This window comes from Salvia hispanica, chromosome 5 (assembly GCF_023119035.1).
Source record: "Salvia hispanica cultivar TCC Black 2014 chromosome 5, UniMelb_Shisp_WGS_1.0, whole genome shotgun sequence".
Lineage (NCBI taxonomy): Eukaryota > Viridiplantae > Streptophyta > Magnoliopsida > Lamiales > Lamiaceae > Salvia > Salvia hispanica.
Genome location: NC_062969.1, coordinates 4,646,891 through 4,655,557, shown reverse-complemented (window position 1 = coordinate 4,655,557; position 8,667 = coordinate 4,646,891). Strand labels below are relative to the sequence as shown.

The 8,667-nt window shown below is 33.1% G+C and overlaps 3 protein-coding genes across 3 annotated transcripts; all 3 read right to left on the bottom strand.

Moving 5' to 3' along the window:
* Positions 1-450: 450 nt before the first annotated feature.
* LOC125188024 (LEAF RUST 10 DISEASE-RESISTANCE LOCUS RECEPTOR-LIKE PROTEIN KINASE-like 2.4) lies at positions 451-3,248 on the bottom strand. Its single transcript, XM_048084755.1, has 3 exons — positions 2,585-3,248; positions 1,862-1,894; positions 451-1,667 (listed from the first exon to the last, which is right to left on the bottom strand). The coding sequence occupies exons 1-3, from the start codon at positions 3,237-3,239 to the stop codon at positions 565-567; spliced, it is 1,791 nt and encodes a 596-aa protein (XP_047940712.1). The 5' UTR covers positions 3,240-3,248; the 3' UTR covers positions 451-564.
* Positions 3,249-4,161: 913 nt separating this feature from the next.
* LOC125186090 (LEAF RUST 10 DISEASE-RESISTANCE LOCUS RECEPTOR-LIKE PROTEIN KINASE-like 2.5) lies at positions 4,162-5,322 on the bottom strand. The gene is made up of 2 exons (XM_048082404.1): positions 4,420-5,322; positions 4,162-4,378 (listed from the first exon to the last, which is right to left on the bottom strand). The coding sequence occupies exons 1-2, from the start codon at positions 5,060-5,062 to the stop codon at positions 4,191-4,193; spliced, it is 831 nt and encodes a 276-aa protein (XP_047938361.1). The 5' UTR covers positions 5,063-5,322; the 3' UTR covers positions 4,162-4,190.
* Positions 5,323-6,409: 1,087 nt separating this feature from the next.
* Positions 6,410-7,396, bottom strand: LOC125189259 (LEAF RUST 10 DISEASE-RESISTANCE LOCUS RECEPTOR-LIKE PROTEIN KINASE-like 1.1). Its single transcript, XM_048086552.1, has 2 exons — positions 6,715-7,396; positions 6,410-6,515 (listed from the first exon to the last, which is right to left on the bottom strand). The coding sequence occupies exons 1-2, from the start codon at positions 7,394-7,396 to the stop codon at positions 6,460-6,462; spliced, it is 738 nt and encodes a 245-aa protein (XP_047942509.1). The 3' UTR covers positions 6,410-6,459.
* Positions 7,397-8,667: the final 1,271 nt, after the last annotated feature.

The window sequence follows — 8,667 nt, the reverse complement described above, 5'->3', positions numbered from 1 at the left end:
AAATTACATAAGTATTTATTTTAGAAGGATACGCATAATATCTATGTAGTTGGATAGCATATATTTCTCCCAAAATTATAATTATTTTTAGTATGATGGTCAATAATGAGATCTCAGAAAATCAGTAGCTGTTCAACTCCAATTCATGACAAATCCTCTGCAAATCTACAACTTCATTTTGCACTATACAGTCTATACTTGAGATTATGCTGCTGGATACCTACTTGCTCATGGATTTTGTTATGATGTGCAAACTTCTGGAGCTATATGGATAATCATAGAGATATGAATCGTTCACTATCCTTGATATGTTCGGACACAATTTAGCAAAGTGTGTCAGTTCATGCAGCTTCTCCCATTAATCTTGGAGGTATAAGTTCTCCAAATATTGTCTTTTAATTTTCCTAACAGTGACATTTAACACTTAATTTCTACTAAGCCAATGCTTAATTATCAATCAACCAACAAAGTTATTGTTACACTAATAAAGCTTCCATACAAATTCAAGCAAACTACTAGAAATATTCAAAGGTTGAAAAGTTTGGTGCTGATCTTGGTGGTTGACTAAAGGTAAGGCAAAGGTGGAGCCGCTAACGTTCCAAATTTCCCTTCCAACATCTCTACGACCCTTGTCATCGAAGGTCGATCCTTAGGGTTTGTCTGAATGCACCACAAGCCAACAATTATCAAATTTCTCTCCACATGTTGTCTTTCATCTTCTCCATTCACTGTTCCACAAAAAAAATCACCGAATTCCTCTTCTTGAATCGTTATTGGATAAAGATCACCGTCTCTTTCTGCTTTCAACTCAAGCTGCTTGTAGAGATTGTGGGGGAAGTGTATCTCACTGGTACGATCTTCATCTCTCGGATCAATGCTTCTGCGTCCTCCAACCATTTCCAAAACCAACATTCCATAACTATACACATCAGACTTGTATGAAACTTCTCCAAAGTTTCTAGAAAACACTTCAGGGGCCATGTACCCTATAGTACCTCTTGCCACCATCCTCGAGACTACGCTTGATCTGTTCGGACACAACTTAGAAAGCCCAAAGTCAGAAATTCTTGGATTCATGTCCTTATCTAGAAGAATGTTCTGAGGCTTGACGTCTAAATGCAAAATCCTCGTATTACAACCTTGGTGCAAGTACTCTAGCCCTCGAGCTATCCCAAGAGCGATCTCAAACAATTTATCCCATCCTAACCCAGATTCTTGAGATGAGGAAGCATTGTTTCCAATGAACTTTTCAAGTGATCCATTAGGCATGAAGTCATAAATGAGAGCTCTTTTAGAACCATCAAAGCAAAATCCTAGTAGCCCAACAATATTAATGTGGGAAGTTCTACTAATGCTTGCAACCTCATTCATGAAATCTTCCCCATATTCATTAGATTCGTTTAAGACTTTCACTGCCACAGGATGGCCATTGGGAAACTTTCCTTTATAAACACTACCAAATCCTCCTCTTCCCAAGTGTTCACTAAATGAGTTTGTCATTTTCTTGATGTTGGAGTATTTGTATCGCATTGGTGCAAGATTTACATTCTTCTCCAGAAAGAGTTCAAGCTCTTTTTCACGCTCTTGTTTTGCCTTTGCACGCTTCCTCCAAATGAAAACGAATGCGGTTACCAAAGAGGATGAAAGAGCGGCTATGGCCATACCACCTGTCGAGGAAAAAATGTTGTTTTGATGAATCTGATCTGATCATATGAATGTAATGACCTAGGAGGTATGCTGACCACATTCAAACAAAAGGATACAATGGAATATAGGTAGTACTAATGGATTATGAAAAAAAGGATTTAAATGAAAATGGGATCTTATCAAAGATTTGTAAAGTGGATCGGTTGGACATTACCTATCAAAGTTGTCTTTGAAAATCCTGTTTTTCCTGCAAACAAAATCAACATTAGCCTTAATTGCAAGCTATCGATTTTCACTATGGGTGTTATGTGTACAATGTTGTTCATTGTGTGCAGTGTATATGTTGTATGCAGTGTGTGGTTGTGAGGTGTTAGTTTTACGATTATAAATATTTAAAATTTTTCCCAAAGTGTATAAATATTCAAAATGTTGCCCAAAACTCGTCTTTTATATATGTATAGTTTGGAATTTTAAATATTTTTTTATATTGAATTCAAATTATTGGATTGAGTGGATTTGAAATTAAAATTTAGTTCGTAATCTTAACATTTTTATGGTACTCCTAAATAATGGAATTGGAGTTAAATAATTAAATTCTGAATTTATACTCTCAATTTATGGTACCAAATGCACCCTATATAATTTTTGATGAAAATCCGGTGCATGTACGCGTATTTATTCACAACGTTAATGATACTTCTTGAAATGTAAATAACATCAAATATGGTGATTAAGTACTTATTATTTGTAAGTATAAATTTCATGTTCCACATTTATTTGCTTAGTGTAAAAGACAGATTTCCACTGTATGATTTTCAAATGCATATACAAGTCATAAATTTTCACCTTACAATAGATTTTAGTGTATTCATTTATGAATCATAGTCATGTTTTCTATTTTGATTCGTTTATTAAAAAAAATCACCAAATAGTATACCTGTTTTTCGACAGTAGAACTGTCGGTAGTTGTGAGTTAAACACTGGCCTCCTCCCTTGTAGCACTGAGAGCAATATTGAGAAACTTTCCATTCTAGAGTAAAGTTAGCCGTCAAGAAAGGCGAGCTGTCGGACTTGATAGGTAGCTGAGCCACCAAGCATCCTGAAGGGACAACCGGAGCTTGACGAGTTTCCGGAAATACATAGTAGACGGTGGAGATGTTACAGCGTAAGACGCGATAGCTTTTGAAATAGTCGCTGATTTGATGATCGGGAGTTTGATTATAGCATGCGAAGAAGGTGAGTTTGGGGTAGAATGTGAATGAGACAAAGGGAGACTTAGGCAGCGACATATTTCCGACAGTGTAACACGTGGGCAATCCCAGTAATTGTTGAAGCACGCCGTCGTGAATCAGGAATGCATTTGTGGATGTTTTATCCAGAATTTGAAACGAAGATGATGGATCTGCTGTGCGTAGCGTTGGATGTCCGATTTGAGAATCGCAGCCATCGACTGTGAATATTCCGCAGTCGGGATCGTTGCTGGTGGTGAAGGGAAATTCTAGAGTGAAGTTTCTGCAGGCGTAGGATTTTGGGCATTTTGAATTAGCTTTGAGAAGATGAACAAGTAGGAATAGTACTAACAACGTAATCATATGATTGGAAACAGCCATACTCTCTCTCTCTAGGCCTTCTTTTACATATTATTGAATTTAAAATGGGAAGATAAGGAGTTCATTGTAATATACAGTTGATATTGAGAAATTTAAGCTAAAAATCTTAATAATGAAAATATTTGTGGCTAGTGTGAGGCTCTAGGTGATTGATTTACAATTGGATTCGAATTTATTAGTATGATAATGCAAGATGTCTAATGTAATAAATGTCCACAGTAATAAGTTGATGTTACTATAATTTAATAGTAATTGACTTGGTGTTAGGATTTTTAATATTACTTGACTTTTATAGTATTTATTTATTTATTTTCGTTTTGGATTTTCTATTTGCATATAGTATTATAACTCCATTAATTTATGGAAGACTATCCATAGCAAATTTAACAACTCAAACAACATTAATTATGGAATCCATTAGGGCCTTGGCTAACTGACTTGGTGTTAGTGTAGATACTAATCCTTTCAATGGTGAATGCACGGTTATCCATGTCTTCAATTCCCACATTATATTACGCCTAGCCATCAAGACGACGCCGGCAAGGATCCTCTGTTGTCTTCTTTGCGGTGCTGTGGATAAATAATCCGACACTCTTTACTGCTAACTAATTCCCCTCTTTTCCCTATTTCTCTCTCTGCATGCATCCATCCATCGTATCAATTGCAATTATATATAGTACTAGTAATTAAATTGCTTGGTGAATTTTAATTTCGCTATCAAACAAACACATCATTCCGGGAATGATCACCTACAACATTTGTTAAATCATCTCCTAATATATCCACCAATATAATATGGACACGTGGATACCTTTTCTGTTACTATAGTATTATTTTTATTCTACAAGGCAAATGATATGCAATCAACCAACAAAGCTCCAATATTATTACACTACAATTTTAATCAAATTCCATACAAATTCAAGCAAAATATTATAAAGATTCAAAGGTTGTAAAGCTTTGTGGTGATCTTGGTGGTGAGTAAAGGTAAGGCTTATGTGGAACCTCCAAACTTCCAAATTTCCCTTCCAACATCTCTACGACCCTTGTCATCGATGGTCGGTCCTTAGGGTTTGTCTGAATGCACCACAACCCTACAATTGCCAAATTTCTCTTCACATGTTGGCTTTCACATCTTCTTCATTCATTGTTCCACAAAGATCGCCATCTCTTTTAGCATTCATCTCTAGCTGCTTATAGAGATAGTGTGGGAAGTATATCTCACTTGAACAATCAACATCTCCCGGATCAATGGTTCTCCTTCCTCCAGCCATTTCCAAAATCAACATTCCATAACTATACACATCAGACTTGTACGAGACTTCTCCAAAGTTTCTAGAAAACACTTCAGGGGCAATGTATCCTATAGTACCTCTAGTACCTCTTGCCACAATCATAGAGACTATGCTTGATCTGTTAGGACACAGTTTAGCAAGCCCAAAATCTGAAATCCTTGGATTCATGTCCTTATCCAGAAGAATGTTCTGAGGCTTGATGTCCAAATGCAAAATCCTCGTATTACAACCTTGGTGCAAGTACTCTAGCCCTCGAGCTATCCCAAGAGCGATCTCAAACAATTTCTCCCATCCTAACCAAGATTCTTGAGACGAGGAAGCATTGTGGCCAATGAACTTTTCAAGAGATCCATTAGGCATGAAGTCATAAATGAGAGCTCTTTTAGAACCTTCGAAACAAAATCCTAAAAGCGAAACAATATTAACGTGAGAAGTTCTGCTAATACTGGCGACCTCGTTCATGAAATCTTCCCCATTTCCATTTGATTCATTCAGGAGTTTAACTGCCATAAGATTGCCGTCTGGAAACTGTCCTTTGTAGACACTACCAAATCATCCTCTTCCTAGATTTTCGCTGAATGAATTTGTCATTTTCTTGATGCTGGAGTATTTGTATCTTAGTGGTACAAGATTTCCATTGTTCTTGAGAAAGAGTTCAATGTCTCTATCGTGCTCTTGTTTTTCCTTTGCACGTTTCATGCGAATGAAAATGAATATAAACATTAAAGAGGATGTAAGAGCGACTATAGCCATACCACCTGCCGAGACAAAAAAAAAAAGAAAAAAAAAATAACTTGTTGCTTTGATGAATGTGAGAAGAATGTAATAAATGAAAACAATATGATTATCGGTGATCACATTGAAGTTCAACTAGAGGTGAGCATTCGGGTTTCGGTTTGAATTTTGTCTAAACTAAACCAAAATCGAAAAACCAAATCTAGTAGAAAATCCAAACTGAACCGAAACCAAAAAACTGAAAAATTAAAACCAAAAAATTGAAAACGGAACTACTCCACAAAAATCGAACTAAACCGAAAAAATCAAAATTATATGAAATTTCATAAAACTGAAAAACCTAAAATCGAAAAACACAATGACATTGAAATGTAAACCTACACTTAGTTGATATTTTAACACACTGTGTTGACATTGATATTTAAAATGTCAACACAGTATATTAAAATGTCAACACAAATTTATTTTTATATGTTTATGTGATCGTGTTGATATTTTTAATACACTTTGTTGATGTGTTAACAAACTAGCAATATAAAAAAAAGTTAGCATTATAATGCACCTTATATATTTATAGTATACACTGTACATAATATGAAGTGTGTTATATTGCTAACACACCCTAAATTGCTAACTACAACTAAATAATAGACATTAGATTTTCAAATCATGGGGCATGATTATCATTCTGCTCTGAATATCAATACAGTAAACAAAAAATATCAATTAAGGTATTTATGCCAACCAACATCAAATTACTTATAATTAATTTTTTAAAAACATCTCAAAACTTTAAATGCATATAACTGTCTAAATTAAAATTATTTTTTCACAATACATATTAAATTAAAGATACTTTTATAAGAATTATATCCAGATCTCACTTGTATATATTCCGATGTCAAAATTAGAAAAATAATTCTTGAATTTATGTATTTTTCGAGAAGCAGTTTAATATCAATATAACTATCATAATATGTCAACATAATACTTATAAAATGTTAATTCAAAATTATGTTGGCATACTCAAGGTACTGTATTGATATGTTTAATTATAATACTCTATATTGAGAGTTTGATCCAAAACCTTAAATTTGGTAATTCTTCTTATCTTCTTTTGAATTTTTTGCTCACCCTAAGTTCAAGTACGAATGAAAGAAAGATACTTTCTTTCACATGGTTAAAGGGGACATACCTATGAACAGGATCCTTCGAATTCTCGTATCCTCTACAAACAAATTAAACATTAGCCTTGAGATTTAGGTGGAACAACAGTACTCGTCATTTCTTTCAACGTCGTTATAAATTTTTAGTCTTGGTGTCATGGAAGTTCATTTTTTACTATAATTAAATACTACTTGAACACGGATTGTAATCAAATGATAACTCACATAATTACTAATAACTCAATCTGGAGACAGACGTACCTTTTCTGCAGGAGAAACTGTTATTGTTGGCGGTAAGACACTGGCCTCCCGCATTAAAACAACTAAGGCATTCATCAGAAACATTCCATTCTAGAGTAAAATTAGAAGTTATCATGCTGAACAAATCATCCAAGTTTCCACTGGAATTCATAGGTAGCTGTACTAATGAACATCCTTCCGGAGCAACAGTTTTGTCCTTGGATGCTGGAATTTTATAGTACACGGAGTATAGACAATCCATCATGCTATAGTTTACGAAATAGTCATCAAATCTAGATCTATCAGTAGGATCAGTTAAGCAGGGGAACAAGGTGAGATTAGGAGAGAATGAGAAGGAAATAGAAGGCGATCGAAGCATGGATTGGTTCATAAAGGCAAAGCAGCTGCGTTTACGCAATTGAACTCCAAGCTGATAATCACCAATAAACATCTTGTTTGGCTCTGATGAATTATAATCCAAAATAGCAAAACCAAGACCTCCACCACCTAAATTAGTCACTGGATATGGAGTATCACAGCCATCAACGGTGAATAATCCGCAGCCAGGATCATCAGCTTTCGTAAATGGGAACGTGAGATTGTACTTTCCACAGTTGAAGGATTGTGGGCATGTGGAATCAGCAGCTTTGAAGAGATGAAGATGGAAAGGGAGCAAGAAAAGCAACAACGTGATGACAGCCATGTAAGAGAAATGAAGGTTAAGTTTGTGAGAGAAATCGAAACAAGTTGTGTTCTGAATCTGATCTACTTTTGTAGTGACGATTGTTGTGATAAAACAGTTTAATAGACTTTGGCTAAGAGAGACATAGTCTTGGTGGGCCACGCTACTTGGGAGGGGTAAGGGGCAAATGACCCTCCTCGACATATATTTATCTATCATTTTGTACTTTAATTTTTCCAATTTTTTCAGTTTCCTTTATAAATATCCCATCTCAAATTATAAAATTTCTTTAAAATTAATTATTCTTATCTAAATGCATATATGTTAATTGGAGATAAACTTAATCATGCAACTAGAGTAATGAATTTAAAATTTTTTCAATCAAAACCATTCTTGTCGTGTAAATTTTTAAAACAATTAATTAAAAAATTAGTAATTTAGATTACCAGTATTAATTAACACACTACATAACTAAATTATTATATTTAATTGTAAAATAATTTGATTACTTAAATAGCATCACATGCTTTTTCAAATAGATTTTACGTTGTGCTATTCTTTCATAAATTATTTATTTCCTTAAATTTTCTGAAACATTTTGTCAATATAGTAACAATGAAATCATTCATTTAATAGTATATGAAAAAATATGTAAAAAATTAAACATTTATCTTATTCAATTTGGTTTATATAATAAAATAATATACTATTTTTTCATTATCTTTTCAATTTTTTTGTTATTTTTCTTTGCTTTAACTAAATTTAATATTTTTTATTTAATTAAGCTAGGGCGTCTAATATTTTAATATAACTATTTAATTTTAAAATATAGTTAAGAAAATACAATTAATTTTTATTCAGATTCAAATCTATTGTTTTAAATGTTAAAAATCAAAGAAATTATTAATTTAATACAAAAATAATTGGATGAATCTACTTTTCTCATTTTAGATTATTTTAATATACCACATGTCAACTACTACTAATTGATTAATAATTAAAAGTAATAAGAATCATAAACTCTACTAATATTATAAGATAGTGCGGAGTATTATTTGTTTAGAGTTAGGAATTCTAATATTTGCAAAAAAAAGAGTGAGGAAATATTAAATATGTAGCTTTAAAATGTTAAATATATAAGTTAAGAACATGCGATCATTTATTGATCACTGTTAAACATAATCTTTCAAAAATTATAAATTAAAGAAATTATAATTTTGTAAAATAAAGAATTAAACTTAAAATCATAAACACTAGACTCAATTAGCATTCGTACACCATGTATCAAATTT

Excerpts from the sequence above, each read along its gene's own strand:
- LOC125188024 (XM_048084755.1), bottom strand. The coding sequence starts at position 3,239 with ATGATTACGTTGTTAGTACTATTCCTACTTGTTCATCTTCTCAAAGCT. Across the intron at positions 1,895-2,584 it reads GTTCTACTGTCGAAAAACAG|GAAAAACAGGATTTTCAAAG; the intron begins GTATACTATTTG and ends TTTTGTTTGCAG. Across the intron at positions 1,668-1,861 it reads TTCAAAGACAACTTTGATAG|GTGGTATGGCCATAGCCGCT; the intron begins GTAATGTCCAAC and ends TTTCCTCGACAG.
- LOC125186090 (XM_048082404.1), bottom strand. The coding sequence starts at position 5,062 with ATGGCAGTTAAACTCCTGAATGAATCAAATGGAAATGGGGAAGATTTC. Across the intron at positions 4,379-4,419 it reads GAATGCTAAAAGAGATGGCG|ATGTGAAGAGAAATTTGGCA; the intron begins ATCTTTGTGGAA and ends GTGAAAGCCAAC.
- LOC125189259 (XM_048086552.1), bottom strand. The coding sequence starts at position 7,396 with ATGGCTGTCATCACGTTGTTGCTTTTCTTGCTCCCTTTCCATCTTCAT. Across the intron at positions 6,516-6,714 it reads CAGTTTCTCCTGCAGAAAAG|AGGATACGAGAATTCGAAGG; the intron begins GTACGTCTGTCT and ends ATTTGTTTGTAG.